The following is a 17,692-nucleotide window of genomic DNA, read 5'->3' as shown; positions in this document are numbered from 1 at the left end:
ATCATTGACTTTCTTCTTAGCTTGCTTTCCAATCCACCAACGCTGGCTGTCAGATTACAACCGCTGAAGATGATATTGTGTGAACAGGCATCTACGACAGCGCAGTCGCCGCAGTGAATTTTGGGGTAATTATCACTACCCGTTTGTCGGCCGCCCGCCTAGTGGTGATATTTCGACAACCTGAATTATATCTTCCTCTCATTTCAGGACAACAGCGGCCAAACGAACGCTCCTCACGAAGAAGATAATGCGTCTCACAGAAGGACATATGTAAACTTCAAAACGACCACTATATCTCAAAATTTCAAGACGTCCATTTTGAGCCTTTTCTCCGTTAACGATGGATGGATTAGTTAGGCATCTTGTACCCCTAGCCGCATGTTATTGGTGTGCGTCGGTTAAGATCGATGAACCCGGAGGACTTTCTAGCATAATTCGGAACCTATAATGAGAAACTCTGTAATTTGCCAGTCAACGTGCACGATGTTTAGCAAATAATTAGCGTGCACTACGGAATTTTTACTGGCAGCAACGAATCATTGACCAAAATTTGTTTGCACGAATACGCCTACGCGTATGTTGCATATCCGAAGGCCACTTAGATTCTAGAATGTTGATGAAATACTCTGTAATTTGCCAGTCAACGTGCACGATGTTTAGCAAATAATTAGCGTGCACTACGGAATTTTTACTGGCAGCAACGAATCATTGACCAAAATTTGTTTGCACGAATACGCCTACGCGTATGTTGCATATCCGAAGGCCATTTAGATTCTAGAATGTTGAGGAAATCTGTTCGGTGGGATATTACCTGAAAGTTACGTTCATTGTATGTGTCTAATTTTCCACAATTCGCGATTTTTTATCATCAGCTATGTAGCGTGGGACGTCAGGAAGTCAGCGGTATTCGACGTTCGAGCGGACGGCACACGTCAATTCTGAAATGTGCAGATATACGGACTGGTATTAATGAGTCCATACGGTATACACAGCACACCTGCGCACTGGTCGGGGGAGACAGAAGAGAACACCGAAGCACGGTAACGACACGCGTGTATTCGAACCAAACCGAAACCGGAAGTCAGGGGTGTACAAAGTTGAGTCAAGGTCACTTAGGGGGGTGTACAAGCGGGGTACTCTTCCCTGTCCAGGGCCCGTGGTGATTCGTCCGTGGTACCTGCAATGGGGGAAGAGAGAAAGGGAGGGGCACGTATAAGGTCATATGAGAAACGGGCAAGCAGATACATTCGAGTTTCAAATGCGTTACATTGCCCCCTCCCGAGTCTGAGCACTGTCCTCAGTGCTCAGAAGGAGTGCTTGTAACAGTTGAACGGGGTGGTCCAGGACCATGTGGAAGAATGGAATGTAGCACGTCACTCATGTTGCCTCCTGAGTTGGCAACCTTAAGGTGGGTTCGTCCAACCACAGGGTGCCGGTCTGCAGAGGTGTTGGCAGTAGCAACGGAAGAAGACAGAAACACAGGAATGGAGGGTGAAAACCAACAATCATCTGGTTTCCAGCACCGGAAGTTACATGTGTGTCCCTCAAAGCCATCAAATCCGATCGAGCATTTGGCTCAGTCCGTCCTTGTTACTATCCATCCCTTATCAGTACCAAGGCTTTATTCGGCTGTCGGGAATATCCGGTAAAATATAGTGGTGAACACTTCTGCTGGTACGTCCTTTGGCCGTTTGACTGGGGAGCCTTTGACCTCATGGGGTGGATGTTTTCTACACGGAGTCCGTAACACACAAAAATAAAGAACGATGCACAGGGATTATAAGACTACCGAAAAATTCCATGAACACCTGTTTTAGCATAATGTTGGGTGCAAAAGTGCGGCATTTTCTAATGTCTGCTGAGTTGGCTACTGCAACCATTGTTGAGAATTTGTTCATTAATTTTCACGTAGTTGTTCGGCTCATCCCAAACTGCTGAACGTGAGTGAAATTTTCAAGTTATATCATCTATTTTCGGTGTAAAAGGGCTTTCACATGGAACATTTTAGGAGCTCCCGCGGGGCGCAACTGCATTTTGCATGTTTTTAGAAACCTTCTGCTGATAAGGGACTTTATAGCCACTTCCTGTTGAAAGGATTTCTATAATGGATCCTCAAAGCGCACAAAACCAGGCAGTCTGTTCTTGGTTTCTTGCGTTTTCAGATATTTCACCAGTGAGACGGATCACAATGATCTATCAACAGATTTCCTCACTATGCAAGTGGAATGAGGTTAATTGAAGAACCGCAAGAGTTGTTCTTTATACTTCTTTTGTGGGCCTGGCACATTGGGCGACCGGAATACTCGGTGGACGTCACTACAAAGTTCTTCATGATGTCGAACATATGGACGTTGCTTGTAAATGACGTCGCGTGTACACGATCTAGGGAAGTAAGTACTTCGTAATGAACAGACCTCACGGCCTGCATTTGGGTCGGTTTATCTTAAGCCGCGCAGGTGTACTAGTGTTCTTCTGCCGAACCAGTACAATTTTGGTTCTTAATTTTGAGAGCAACAACACCAATGCTCGCACTGTTCACCGTTAAATCTGTGAGATGTCCATACCGAAACACGCTAATAATAAGACTCTTGGTTTACTGCGGCTTTTGTTCTCGTTTCACCCATGGATTAACCGTTTTCCTGTTGATTCAAATGAGCTGAACATTTCTCGTGAGCTGACGAGGCATCGTGGTTCCCGAGGCGCGTGTTAACCATGAAAGTGAGGCAGGGCCGTTTAGCTGTACGGCATAGGTGAACTGAGATTCTCCTGCATTACATAGGTAACGTTGAACGATTTTAACGGAACGTTCAGCATTTTTCCCGCGTTCATCGTGGAGCCGATGAACTTACATCCATAGAGTTCTCCAACCAAACCAATATGACCTGTGATCCTACACCGGCTTTGTTCCGCCAGCGTGAATCGCTTTGGCTAACTCATAATCTGGCTGCCCAGAGAACTTCACATCTCCGGTCTGAGTACCCCAACCCTGATGCCCGTTATTTCGCCATCCATAAACCGTGCAATTATGGCACGGTACTTTCACGCTCATCATGATGCCACTTCCGCAACTTTTCTGCTCGTAATATGGACCTCCTCTCGCCCTTTAGGAATCCTTGCTGCAGATACGAAGTAGCTGTTTACCTGGTCCCAAACACGCCTGGAAAGAGTTTGCCCTAACTCACTTAAACTTGCCCTTGGACTTGAAAGTCTCAGTGCATTTTTGGCTCATCCTCCTCGCAAAATCTATTATTTTTTACAGATACTTTTACCCCCGACGCGCTCCAACAGTGACACTAGTTCCTCTATACAGTTTCACTTATCCGCACTCTGATCTCTCCACCTCATTGCCCCCGCTTACGCTTCTCGCGGATCTCGCCATTAACACAGCCATCAAATGCCACGCAGCCGCATTGGTGTTTCTTAGTTATTGTCCAAATTTGCTGTTCGAACCACTTAAGTACTCCTCCTTCTCCAGATTTGTCCTTGTGTAATTTCCTCTTCCGCACTTTACGATTTTCTTCAACATGCCAGATAGGATCCTTCAGTTCTGCCTTCACACGGTTGTGTTATTACCCACCGCCGTTAAGTTGTAGCTGCCTTATTTTACTTCAATCTGAAAAGTCCCTTAAAAAATGAGAAAAACTAATAAAAACGCATTTTTGCCCTCGGCGTCCACCACAAGTAGATTACATCCGTTTAGACATGACCTAATCTGCGTTGGATAATGCCCACTATTCAGACGACTGCCATGCCTCCGCGCATCTTGAGTTTCTGCAGGTGACGTCAGTCGCGCCCTTATTTTAACTGTACCATTTCAATCATGCTTGATCGTACGTCACCCATCATCTAGGAATAACCATTATTATCAGAATTACGCTTGGTGGTACACGGCCGACAACTTTACCAACCCTAATTTATTGATGGTGGAATACCCTTTATTCAGCGCTATCTGTAATCACTGACATTTATTCCAGTGAATGACTTTCTACATCCGGGGCAATGTCACACAGATTGTCAAAGAAAATTCAACAGACGTTTCGTACACGATTATGGCAGCGTTTGGTCCTCATACCAGTTTGGTTTTAGCCTAGGATTGCGGCCATATTTTAGAGAAATTGAGCTTATACACGTGTGTAAGAACAACTCAAAGCTGGTGAGTGCTCACGCTATAAGGATCGCTCTGAATAACCGTCCTTGAGCTACAAACGCGTCTGCTTCCGTATGCGTTTATCCCAGCAGAAGAGCAGTGGGCCTTTTACAGATTTTGTCTGGACAAGTTTACTGCCCGCACAGCTACGCTTCGCACCAATGCACTGATCATGTCGCCTCGAAAAGTGATGAAACGTTTGCAAGCAAATTGCCCAGCTCAGCGAACAAGCCAACGACCATCTACGCCACCTGAGCTACCGACATTTTCCTCCACAGTTTACCGCAGGTTTTGATCCGTTCAGCAATTGTTTCTGTCCAGAAGGATACGTATATCGTGAAAATGTTTAAACGGGTGAGTTCTCCTGGTAAGTCGAGATATGACGTTTTAATAAAACTGTTTCATAATTTGCGGTATTTGCTGAATCTAAAAATCGATCAGTCAACTGAATCACATACTGCAATAAGCCCCATATATATGCCACATAGATATTTACATACAACTGACGGGGAGCTCGGAATCACAATAGAAGCTGTGAAATCTTTGTCTCTTTCTGTTCACAGATTGGTGCTGGACAACTCAGGCCTAGAAGCAGACTGCTGCTGGCAGCAGTTTAGAAAAGAAAAGGACTGTCTGGCAGCTCAGAATCGAGCTAACAATGTATACTTTTCAAACAAGACTCTTAATATCAAATTGTTTGCTTTGTCCGTTTTCCTGTAGTTTTCCGAATGTATAATGTTTCCTTAAGTGGGTAATGTCCAAGTCAACAAAGATTTTTAATTAAGAAATAGCCTGCAATGCGCTTGAATAATGATCTGCGTGAGGCTGTGCCTGGCTAAAATTGAAACCGCTTTGTAGTTAGTTGTGGGAACAGAATATGGTCTGTGTTGTCTTATATGCCACAGCGAAGTTGTCGGGCAGTGCTTTCTAAACGACGCCCTCATTGAAGGTTGGTTAGCATCGCCCCCTCTGAAAGTAGTGGGTGTTATTGCGACTCATAGAACACTTCTTAAGTTGTTTTTTTCAACGAGAACATCAGCAATCGTCACATGGTTTTTATAAAGAGCAGAAAAGAGAAGCCTTTGTGGCATAAGTTGAACTTATACGGCGTGATCTATTATATGCCACACTCTTGTACTGATTCATGTTTCACCAGGCGAACAGAAGCGCTGTGTGGTCGCAGGTGTCAGAAGTACCTTTATTTACTAACCAAGTCTAGCACTGGCCACTGTCAGGTAAGCACCAAGAAAACGCAACGTGACTCTGCTGCCACGAATTCCCGCGGCGATTGTCTGGCTATCGACCCCCGCCCACATCGCTATTGTGGTTATTGATAAACTACAGAAGACTTCTAAAATCACACAGAAATGTGGTAATTTGGCGCTATCGAGATGTATTTGAGGGCGGCGAGTTACGGTCGTACACACTAGACCCTAGGCGGTGAAGCAGATTTTCGAACCGGTGGCATACTGTAAGCGCTGTTTTGCCACAGGAAGACATTTTATACAATCCAAAAAACAGTAAGCGGACTCCCTCCAGTGACGCTGAAGTTTACACGTATTTCGAACGTGCTAGGATTGCAAGTCTGTTTTGATGCTTCAGATGGTTCTTTGGTAATGTTGCTCACTGTAGTCCAAGGAAAAATATTCTTGCTGAGTCATTCTCGTGGAGTTGGGTGGTCGCGCCTATTTTTGCGTCGTCCTCGTGCTTTCCCAAGAAATAATTTCTCCACGCAGGTCGATTTCTTGAACTGTCCTTCTCACAATTCTCTGACTGTAGCGAAATGACTTAACTGGCCACTGTCAAAAGTATATAGAGATATTACATTACATTTCAACTACAAAGGGTAGCATGCACGAATGTGTATAATAAAGTGACACTCCTACTCTAAGGTTGTTAATCTTCTTTAGCCAACACGATCTTCATTTCACTGAGCGCTTGGTGTTGCGGAAAGTTCCTGTGTCAAAGATTTCCTACGGTAGGAGTCGATGAGTGGGTTTTGTTACGTGTTTCTTACAAACCTAGCAAAAAAGATACTTTTCAGGTGTGTTGGTAGCACTTTTCTTACGCTTTTGGAGTACAAGATATGTTAAAACAGAAGTGTTAGTGGAAGGCTATGTTTTGCCAAGTTGATGAAGAAAACGTTACAAGACTCAGGTCCTGTACACCGTGGTTGTCAAATTTTTCTCGAAATAACCAAAAGCACCTAAAACTTCAGGTGTGGGCATTCGTCATGTGTCACCAATATGTGGTCTGGTATCCGAATAGAGGGATCAGCCGCTTACTAGAACCAGTTTGTGCATAGAAAGTGGAATAAAAGGTCTCTTGAAACAGAGTCTTGAAGAATCTTTTGAGCAACGTTCTAGTTGTTGCCTGAGGAGAAGCACGCTACTCGACGTACGTCGTACGTAGGTACAACAGAAATGCCTGTTGCACTCTCAAAGCTGGCAAGGACTGATTACGAAACAGCTGATGTGATAGAATTGTCCGAGAGTTTTTGCTAAACAAGTGGTATTGCAGCTGCGTTACTGGTTACGACTTCAAAAATTTGGTAAAATTTCCGAATACCTGCTTCAGAATGATGTGCCTCGAACGACGGTTTTCTCTGCTCTGCGGATGCTAAGCTCTTCTTCTGATCTTCTTGTGCCTTATAAGCCATTACCTAAAAGCATTGTCCCATCACTGTTATGAGGGGATGTTGTTAAACAATCGTCTGGTGGTTTCATTGTTTGGCCCTTAACATGCAGCTCTTCGCCAATAAATGGGTTGAGACTACAAGTTTGAACAAAATGACCGGAGTGTTGCTTCAACTAGGTGACCGCTTGCTCTATTAATTGCGATCACCCGTGACTAATTCTGTTGCTTGCTTCAAGTACATCTAAAAGATAGTCGTCTTCCAAATGATGGGTTATACCTTCTTAGAGGTTACAAACTACGGAAACCATAAAGCGACCAACGTAAAATTCTCAGAAAAAAGTCTTACTGATTTTCTTGCTTCAAACGGGGGATCAACAGAAAAAACAAATCTGCGATAAGAATAAGAAAGTAGGTATGGTTCACGTGGGCAGTCTGTCGTATTAACGAAAATCGCTTATGGGGGATAACCACGGCCCAAAGTCTATGGTCTCCTGTACGCGGTTTAGAATATAGATCCATGAGGGCCTGAAAAAAACTGATGTCGGCCAGCCGAAAACAGAGGCTGACACGTTCAATGATTCCATCAATGGTCAGATTAGAGCATAAATATTGTGGCTTTCTTAATGCATGGCTTATTTGTGCCTGTGAGTTTTGCATTAAACATGATGAATTTGGCTCAAGCACCCAGTCATTCGAGTAGAAGTTGAACTCCCTGAAAACAACAAATGTTGTACCAACTCGTCTCGCACGCGTTTTGAAACTGCTCTTGGTTCGGCCTCTTGTAGACCAAATCCACATTGATACGTTTTGTTCCGCTTATCTCTTGAGCCATGTAGTTTCCCAACAACTCTTTTAGCTGATCCTTGCATGCCGCAACATTAGAAGTATCATAAAGAAATGGACTCAGAGTATATTCGACACATACGAATGAGTACAGGTCACGCGGCCCATTTGCGTGCCCGTTGGCGGAGTTTAGGGTATTCCGTTCTCAAGAATTCCAACCCACCGTCACCAGCCCATAGATTTCTATACGGAAACGAAGAGAAGAATAGATTAATGAAGCATACGACAAGGCCGAAGGTAACAGCGTCACAACAGTATCGTGGAATGGAACCACGCAGACGCTCAAATGCATCATTCGAAGCCAACGCCCTCGATATGTCCGGCGCGCGCCCAGCGCTGGCAACTTCAACTGCGGGCAAACTGCTCGCCTGCGCAACACCAGCATTGATGCAAGTTTCATGATGTTATTCAACCAAAGTGATTCTCGAAATTAACCTCGTCGGTTTGCTGAACTCTGTTTATTCCGTTTACATATTCGATAATCTCCGTTCAGGCGTGTGCATTTATGATATTCCACCCATCCAAGAGAACGACTGAGGTGCAATTTATTACCCGTCTCAATTGTAATTTTTTCAACACACCGGCTAATTTCACAGTTTTAGTGATTTTATTCCCAGTGTTCGTTTGAACCTATGCATTTGCACCACCTCCTTTACACCTGACTTTCCAACATCAGTGACATTGATGTGTCCACTCAGTTTCAATGTAAATCATACTCCTGAGATGAAACTTAAAAATTGTCTTCATTTCCAATTCTTTCCTCTCCATCTCCATTTTTCATTTTCTAAGCCTGGTAATTTATTCAACCACCCAAGGTCACTACTGGCCAGCAAGGGCTCTTCAGATCAGGCCACCCAGCTTCATCGTTGGACTGGTCGTATCTCACGACCCAATGTCCTGCTTTTTGGTTCCCACAACTACGACGCCTGTTTTATTGTTTGTACTTACTTCATCGTTGTGTTATCGCGCGCTGTGTTCATGCAGGACAGCCCGATCAGGCCTTACTTGGTATGTCACCTACAAGTTGCGAAACAAACACGATTATTATACTTGGTTTGTAACTCGGTTGTCCATTCAGCTTCATCCAAGGCAATAAGTCACAGTTTTTATACTGTTGCTAACGTAGCCTTGCCTATCCGGCGTTTTCCTCATGTTTAGCCTTCCCCAAAATAAAAAAATTGATCGCCTATCGGAAATGTCTCTCTCCGTCATTTGTTGCCTGTCATGCCTAAAATAGGATAGCCATAAGCTTTGCTGTTCTTTCAAGCCTTCCCCCAAAAATCTTGAAAACACCTTCAATGAGTCATATATTTTACTGATTTGATGTGCAGGCACAAACATAACAGTTAGGCACTCCCTTTTCTCAGTTCATCCAAATCAGCCTCACTCGACGATGATTCTTAAAAAATGAAGTACAGTCCAATGAATTTTGGCAAAAGGGTTGGCACATCTTAGTGTCAAAAATGCTTACTTACCAAAAACGATGACGGTCCAGTGTTTACACTGATGTAGCGACGTCGATCGTACGCAATGGTGGACACATGTTGGGCTGAAGCTAAAGAAGACTGTACGCGGGGTAGTAGAAAAGGCGTCTAGCCTTGAATATCAGACTTGGATTCGGGAAAATCAGGCGCTTTTAAACGCATACGCAAGACCGTCACTACTGTGATCAATTAGTGAGTGGAAGTCTGATGTTCAAACTGTTCTGTTAGACCAACATAATCATAGAATTTTTATTTCCATTTCATTTCGGTACTTTGCAGTTACATATCGGGCATTTTTGTCTGACATTTGCATCAGTTTTGGTCAGTACCGAAATTCAGCAAGTAAACACAAGCAAAACGATGCAATGAGAACACATGACGTATGCTGCATTTGGTTTGGCGCTACCCTTTTGCACTCCTGTTAAGGTTTGGCCTTGTAAAACCTACGTCCGTCCGGCAGGGTCTTGGCATCCCATAGCTTGGTCACCACGTCAGAATAGCAGTCGGCGTGAGCGCTCCTGAAAGGAGCTAAGAGGCTCCCACTCAGAAGTAAAACGAAGTCGTCGTCACCCTGCAATCCCGAACAAAACGCATAGGATATGTGAACGTCCAGTTAGAATTCAACTTACGTGTCGTAATTTGCTGCGAAGTTCGGGAAAGTAATTTAGTAGCAGAAGCTTCGCGAGGCACACTCAGATGGGATTCAGTGGATCTCTTCAACAGTGGGCTGCCCCCTCGGCCAATCGCGTGGTACCAGGGGTCGTGCCTCCGTGAAGCGACTAAACAAAATTGGTTTCAGTGCCACGAGCATCTACAGATCTCCTTCAAGCGGTAGACAACGCTCTTTATCACAACAATAGCCGCGATATGGCTGTCCGTCTCGGGTAATCCAGCAATAGGGTGGACAGTCGACAGCCCACTGAGATCGGAGAGGACATAATCCATTGGTATATGTGGCTAATAATGCTAGAAGCAACCGCTCCCAGGCGGTGGGAGAACATGACAGTAGTTGAGCGGTGGTGTAATGTCAGCTGTGACTTCGCGACTAAATGTCTCATGCAGCTTGTGTCCTTCCACGTTTCCAACCATGTTAATGAAGCCGACAAGGCTATCAAGCTGCCTCTACAATTTACCGACAATTGATGGCTTTAGCTTAAACCAAAAAAGGGCGCATCCTTCTCCGGTAGATTGTACTCATCTGATCGCCTCTGACGAATAGCCAACCGGCTCAGATAGTGCAGATGTAAGTGTGGGATCTAATTTTGGGGATCGAACGTCCTTAAACACCAAAATGAGGCATGCGCGGGGAGCCATGCTGATTGAAAAGTGGGGCGCGCGCAGGTACCAGCTCAGATGTCAACTACCTGAGGACACTTGAGGACTTACCTGACAACATCACTGTTTATTACAGTTCATTTTTCGGGAACGCCTTGCAGCCAACAAACTGATGACACTTCATTTTGGTGTGCGTTTTTAAATATTTCCGAGAATCTGACTGGTAGTGTATGTCGTCATTTGGTGAACCATCCAGAAAACGTAGTCGTCGTCGTTCCAATTTCTCCCCGGCATATTTTCAGTGCTCTGAGTCACAGATTCCTGCATGGGTCAAATCATTGGCATATTTTATTCCTAAATCCTGTGATTTGGCTACATCCACAGAACCAGTTCCTATTCTGCGGCTAAGGCAAGTTTCAGTAGGCTCGTAGAATGTTTTCAAGTATACAAAAACTGGCAGTATACGTTCGTTTTTAAACCGGACCTTATGTTGAAGGTCCCAAATTATTCTCCGTTTGCGGATTTTACGTCGTCCACGAACTTAGTGATACTTCTGAATCGTTGACGTGCGTACGGAGCAACATTGCACCTCGGAGGGCCGCTATTCCTCCTCAAGTTTTGATGCCTATCTTACCTACGGGAAAAATTGCGCCCGTGTGCAAAGCTCGTCGTCCGATCAGGCAGGCAGCTAGCTAGCCCACAGACTTCAATCTTTAGTGGTATCAAAGAACGGCTGATGAAATCCATGGCTAATCAGATCCAAGTAAAATTATCAGCTTTCCCATCGCTGCCTACCTGCAAGTGGTTGCATCCACAAGGACCGCTTCCTTGTGCATAGACCCTTGCATTTGTTGGAGGGTCTTTGAGGAGGGTGCACTATTCTCACACCGACGTAACAATCAGGAGCATTTATAATATTGGATGTAAAATCGACGGGTCTGTAGTTATTTGACCACTTGCTTTCCCTTGGCAAGTTAGTAGACCGGCGTTCCGTGCCCTGTGACAACTTCATCACGTTGAAGTTACTATTCCAAGATGTGGCTAGTTTTACAGATATTGGTTTGAAGGCATATGAGACTTTTACCTAATCCTGTTGTTTTCTATCTCTTCCTCGACATAAGATCCTGCACCCACTCTTCGGTGAATATCTTGTCCATAGCTAGAGCATCAGCTGAAGCAAGAGTTGCTTGTAGTTTTTCAGCAGCATTTTGCCGTTAATCTTCGGGAAAACCCAGCACACTACGTCAACTTCCACCTCTAGGATAACTAATTCTCCTTTGTTAACCGACACCGCCATTAAGAGAGCCAGCCCAATCTCGGAGGGCTTCCGGTGTCGCCTGACGGTCTCCAGTTTAGACGTTTGTTCCCGCGTTCCTCCTCCCTTTGCCTATGCCCACAGAATTTCTACTTTTGTGTCAGTGTGCCGCCTCCCTGTCTTTATTAAAGACTCTCAAGTGCGGTGTGGCTTTTTAGGTTGTTCATAAGTTACGGGCTATCACCAGTTTGTCTGCTCCATTAGTGTAAGTGCCAAAAGCTGGTCAGGAGTTGTTAATATCCAGGGTTCTATATAAGACGCTAGGGAGCAATGCAGAAAAAACAAAGTGAGGCGTTTTAACTCAATGGCGGCAATCCGGTGTAGATCAGAACATCAAAGCAAGATGTCAGTAGCTGAATATGAACAACAACTGGTACATTAGGTCGACTCAATTCGATTCGATTTCCATGAAGGTGAACGGCACAAACGGGCGAATTGACATATGTAGACTCAGGCCGGAAGCCGACAGAAACAAGCGGTTTTACTACGGTGCACCATGCTCAAGGGTACTTATATTGAATCTTATGTTATATGATTGCATGTAAATTACTGAAACAGAACAAAGAAGAAAATAGTTTTTGCAGATAAACAGCTCAACAAGGTTGCAGACCGTGGCCCGTGACGTCAAGACGTTTTTATCTGGCTTGGTCGTGAACACCACAGAGACAAATAATTTGGGCAAGACGGGACGTTTCCTAACATAACAGCGTGACAACCAAACGACTAGCCTTTTAGAGAAGAGGGTTTTGCTTCTGACTGAGCAAACTCAGTCATCCTGTAGAAGACACTAGGGCAAAATTTCAGAGGACCGGCCGGTAAGGAGTTCGCACGCATTCGGCGATCCTGCATTTTCGTTTTTTTTGAATGTTCCCTATCATCCCTTTCAACAAATCCAGAAGTAGCAGTCTACAATTGTAACGGTGGATCCTACTCGAGGCATGCAATTAGTATGTGGTTTCTGGTACCTTCGCCCTGATTTGATGGAATGTAGGGTTCGTTTACATTAAGCTGATTGTAGACGAGTACCAAGGAAACTTCAGGATGACGCTTTTAAGAAGAAGTTGAATATCCAACTTTCAAAAGCTAGGTGCATTTTGCCTCCCTGTAACTGTTCAGTTAGTGTTTTTTGACAAAAAGTTTCACACCAAGGGCTCTCGTTTCATTTGGTGCTGCAACCAGGATGAGGATGAGGATCCCGTGGCCATGACCTTCTGAAGATGGAGGTGTGTGGTCCTTCCTGCTACATTTCGTGGAGGTTGCGGAGGAGGATGGACTGACGACGGGTCGTGCAAGATGACGGAACTAAAGATCCTCCTCAGAGGCCGGGCGAAGGCATCCCTGCATAAGGCCACAATGTGCCCTCGGAAAAAAGCATTTCCAGCAAAATTCTGCTCACCAACCGACCGTCTGGATGCTAGAAGGCGGTCAAGACGACCACGATAGAACGCGGATGCGACCCGACCGTGTGTTTTGCCAGCCTGCAGCAGTTGTTTGATCGGGCTTTGCCGGGACAGGATGGATTGTCGCACCAGCAGTTTCTTTCTGGCCAGTTTGTCGCAGGTGTGGAGCCGATGCCACTTGCCCACTTTCGGTTGGCAAGAGCAACTGGCCAGTTGAGTGTAAAGGAGCTGGTACATCTGGCACGGAACTGGCCGGGGCGCTACTGGGTATCCTGCAATCGTAGGAGAGGAGGGATTCACCGGTGGAGGACCTGAAGTACAAAGTGGAACAACCAGCCATAAAGCTGACGGCCATTAAGACGGAATTGGGCAGGCACGCTCAAATGAGCCAGTACCACAATTGCTGCATGTCTGGTCACCGCAAGAACTAATGTCTTCATACCCGACCAGTTGTAACTAATAGAATTTGGATTGCTCCTTTTTCCCGGGTGGTTTGTGATTAACGCAGTGACGCAGGCTACAGTACAGGCCGTTACTGAGGTTGACGGGAAGAGGGAGCTGTGCTTGTTTGATACAGGAGCAGAGATGGAGATTGAACCAAGCTGAATGCAAGCCGTGCGCGATAGCCGTGAGAGCTATGGGCGGATACCGACCGATTGTCGATGCACTTAGTGAGCCTACGCAACGAGTCCGTACATCACGCAAACAGGCGGATTGTCGATGCACTTAGCGAGCCTACGCAACGAGTCCGTACATCACGCGTCCATGACCATTCTAGGCATAGAGTAGACAATCTTGGGAGCAGATTTTCTCAAGGGCATAGATTTCGTTGTTGACATAAAGCAAGGAAAACTCGTGAAAAGTCCAGTATGGTCCAGTTTGAAGGTTATCCAAGCGCTGCCGTGAGCCGGGTGCATGTCCGGAAGCTTTCAGCTTGTAACGTGCCGTTGGTACGGGCCGTGGTTGAGGAATATTTCAAACTTTTCACAGTTGATGAATATCAGTTTGGCTTCTGTCTGTAGACTGGACACAAAATTCAATTCACGTCATAATACTTTTGATCTCCCGACCCCCACCAGCTGCCCCTCCATCCACGATGGGACGTCCGTAAGCAATTTCAAGAGATGTTGAATAATGGCATAACCTATGAAGCCAAAAGTGCATGCGATCCCCGGTTGTGCTTGTGAGGGAGGCAGACGGGAAATACTGGTTTTGTGTAGATATCCGTCGTCTGAACGAACCAACCGTAAATTGGTTTTCAGCTATCACTTCATTTGCGGGGATTTTCAGTTCTCCCAAGCTTGCTCGCTATTCCACGGTGTTAAACTTGCGTTCCGGTCACTGGCAACTATTTATCAAGGCGGAGGACCAGCAGAAAACGACGTTCATTGTTAGGGACACTCAATATCAATTTGGACGGATGCCGTTTAGATTGTCCGGTGCATCATTCAAATTCCGACACTTGATGCTTTGTTTAACGAGGGAATCCAGTATCTTGCTGCGTACGGAGACCATATCGCTCTGTAAATCTCTTCGGAACCAGAGCGCGCGGTTCACCTGAAGGCCGTATCGTAGCGTATCTTGGAGGACGACCTGGGGTTAAATGAAGCGAGGACAAAGCTCGCTTGGAACTTGGCGGCATGAACGGAGTGGCTAACTCATTTCAAGAAAAACTAACAAAGATCGGGGACTGTGTTGTTCCCAATTCACCGTGCCCTACGGCATTTTATTGAATGAGCAAAACACTACAGCCTGTCTGTCAAGGATTTCAACGTGATTCATGCTCCAATGTACAGCTTGCTCGAGCATAATGGGAAATTCGAACGGACCAGGGAAGCACATGAGGCCTTCAGACGAATCAAAGCGCGGACGCTGGATCAGCAATTGACACTCAAACAGCTCCGGGTTGCGGAGATCTTCACCGTTGCAATGGACACTAGTGACTAAGGTATCGGCGCAGTCCTAAACCAGCGAAATGAAATTATCGAATAAGCCAGCCGTGTTGTGACTAACGCTGAGAAATACTCGGCCACTGAGAACGTCTGGCGAACGTCTGGGCCCTGAAATAGTACAGTGTATATCTGCTTGAACAAAGGTTTCATGACAAAGCCGATCACAAACCCGTGGAATGAATCAGGTCCACCAGGGATCTTCGCGTGAAGCCTGCACATCGGGCGCTCCGGTTGCAAGAATATAACTTCACGATCCAGCAGGTGCCTGGAAAGATAAACCGCCTGGCCAAAAGGCTGTTAAGAGTAGAGATTGAAGTTGAGGCCCCAAGGTCATTGTTAGGGCCAGTGGCGTCGTCGTCAAACTGGATGACGAGGGTTGGTGAGAATCCAACGGGAGGATCCTGTGTCGCAAAAGAATGCAACCTCCTTGTTTGATGGAAAGAATACTGAGAAAGGAGAGGGAGACAAGGGATTGAAAACGTTCCAAAGTCACTTGGATTGACTAGGTTTGTGCGGACCTGTTATGCCTCCCTGGAACGCCAACGAATCGGATGTTTCGCTACCTTTAATACCTTGCTTCTCGAGACAGGAGATTATCGTCGAATGCCATGATATGGTACACACGGCGTGGATCAAGACGTACGGCAGAGGGCCTACTGCCCCGGGATAAGAAGCGAGATGATGGATTATGTGATATCCCGTAAGCGGTGCCAGCTAATGAAAGGGGACATCCCTTGGGACTTAGTCCTGTCTCAGAAGACGGCGATTTATGGACGCAATGTGCCCCTTCTCGGCGATGCCCAGCGTAAATCAATATTTCGTGATAATGGCAGATAACCTGTTTTGGTTTGTCCAGGCGGCAGCCGGGTCCCGTCAACGGGCAATGACGATCAGCGGAGGGGTAATGCATCACGTTGTGGCCAACCACGAAGTGCCAAAAACGATCCTAAATAATCAGGGGCCTTAATTGTGGAGCGAAAAGTTTAGGAGTTGCTTGCGGAAGCTTGACGTTAGACGGCTAAGGACTGAACCAAACCACCTGCAAACAAAAAATCTGAGCAGACATAACAACCAAACGGTCTAGAAGTGCCCGGCGGCCAAAAGAGATGAGTGGGAAGCGAACCTGCCAATGGTGTTGCTAGCTCACTGTACCTCCATAGAGTCAACCACAGGCAAGTCCCCGTTCATGCTGGGGTACGGTCGTCATCAATGCCCTTCATTAATCAGGAAATCGGGTAGTGACCGGAAATACGGTTGCCCCCGGAGGGGCTGCGGGAATAAAGCAGGAAAGCTCAAGAAACCTTGACTGGACTAGAGAGAAAACAGCAAGTAGAAGGGCACGATTATTCCTCATAGGCGCGAAGGTCAGTTGGAAGGATCATCAGAATCCGGGTAGAGGTGGACTGTGGTCACGGATGCTGGACAGTCCACTGCGAGGTCCGTTTGTCGTGGCTGACTGCCAAGGGAACGTCTATACAATTCAAGCCTGTTAGGGATCGAAAGAGTAAATGAGACTCAGCTTCGGAAGTGGTATGATTCGCACAAAGAGCTGCCGAATAGACCAGCTGTTAGAGCGAACTGACAAAGGTAAATGGAAATTGATGGCATGCGAAAGGCCTTTAAATTAAGAAGGTGCGTAATGGTGGATACCACTGATGAGGCATGCAAGTAGTATGTGGTTTCTGATAACTTCGACTTGATCTAATGGGATGTAGAGTTTATTACGGAATTTGTGGAATTGCTGTGAAGAATTCGTTTACATTCAAATGATGGTCAGTGAATATCCAGGAAGGCTCAAGAAGACGCTTTCAAAAATAATATCCAATTTTTTATAAGTAGGTGCCCACGAGCGTTTTGCCTTCTTGTAACCCTTCAGTTGGTGTTTCCTGGCAATCGATTCCACAGCAAAGTGCTCTACCCCTTTCACAAGTGGAACCAAGTCACTCGTCTTTATAGGAATATAGCATGGCAAGTAAAAATTTAGGAAATCATTTTCTTTTTACTTGCTCAAAAAAGGTTTAACGGCCACTGTGAAAATATAGTGCAATATATCAAATATCTTATCAACTATTGCATTAGGCATACTTCGTGCCGCACACTCAGTTGAAGAGTAGCACGAAAACCCGAACAGCACCTAAATGAGTGCATTGTTCGCTGATTTGGGCTCCTTTTTAATTCGCTTTTATCGGCTGCAGGAATCCTGGTATCTGGTATTCAATGATTTCTTCAACTAGTCAGCTGGCCGTAAAGTGTGTTGGTCACTTAAGACATCTTACGCGAATGCCCGTGACCGAACTTGCAGCAAAATGGAGGCCAGTGTTCATGGCGCTTTTGAAACTTTTCGATCAAACATCTACTGTTTATGGCAAGAATTCTTGCTGATGCACTCACCTAGGTACAATAGGTTACTCAAAGCCGAACATTCAAAAACAGTTTCGAGACTATTCGGCTTCCACCAGCCGCGCAATGCTGAGTGCCCCCAAAAAGATGATAAAGCTGTACGGGGCTTCCAGGTTTATACTTGATGTTGATCAGTATATAAGTTGTTGAATTACTAACCAAAAAACCTAAGATTCTAAACCAACCCTGGCGTTTTGGCTTCTCCTTGTTAGACCTGGGCAACCTGACATTATTGGGCA

General features: G+C 45.6%; 2 protein-coding genes across 2 annotated transcripts; both read left to right on the top strand.

Moving 5' to 3' along the window:
* Window positions 1-2,877: 2,877 nt before the first annotated feature.
* On the top strand, window positions 2,878-6,981 carry T265_01258 (hypothetical protein; the record flags this gene model as incomplete). The annotated part of the gene is made up of 2 exons (XM_009165243.1): window positions 2,878-3,033; window positions 6,895-6,981. 2 exons carry the CDS (start codon window positions 2,878-2,880, stop codon window positions 6,979-6,981), a joined length of 243 nt encoding a protein of 80 aa, XP_009163507.1.
* A 700-nt stretch (window positions 6,982-7,681) lies between these two features.
* On the top strand, window positions 7,682-8,029 carry T265_01257 (hypothetical protein; the record flags this gene model as incomplete). The annotated part of the gene is made up of 1 exon (XM_009165242.1): window positions 7,682-8,029. One exon carries the CDS (start codon window positions 7,682-7,684, stop codon window positions 8,027-8,029), a length of 348 nt encoding a protein of 115 aa, XP_009163506.1.
* Between the last annotated feature and the right edge of the window lie 9,663 nt (window positions 8,030-17,692).

This window comes from Opisthorchis viverrini, assembly GCF_000715545.1.
Source record: "Opisthorchis viverrini unplaced genomic scaffold opera_v5_13, whole genome shotgun sequence".
NCBI classification, from domain to species: domain Eukaryota; kingdom Metazoa; phylum Platyhelminthes; class Trematoda; order Opisthorchiida; family Opisthorchiidae; genus Opisthorchis; species Opisthorchis viverrini.
This window is presented reverse-complemented; position numbering and strand designations above follow the sequence as displayed.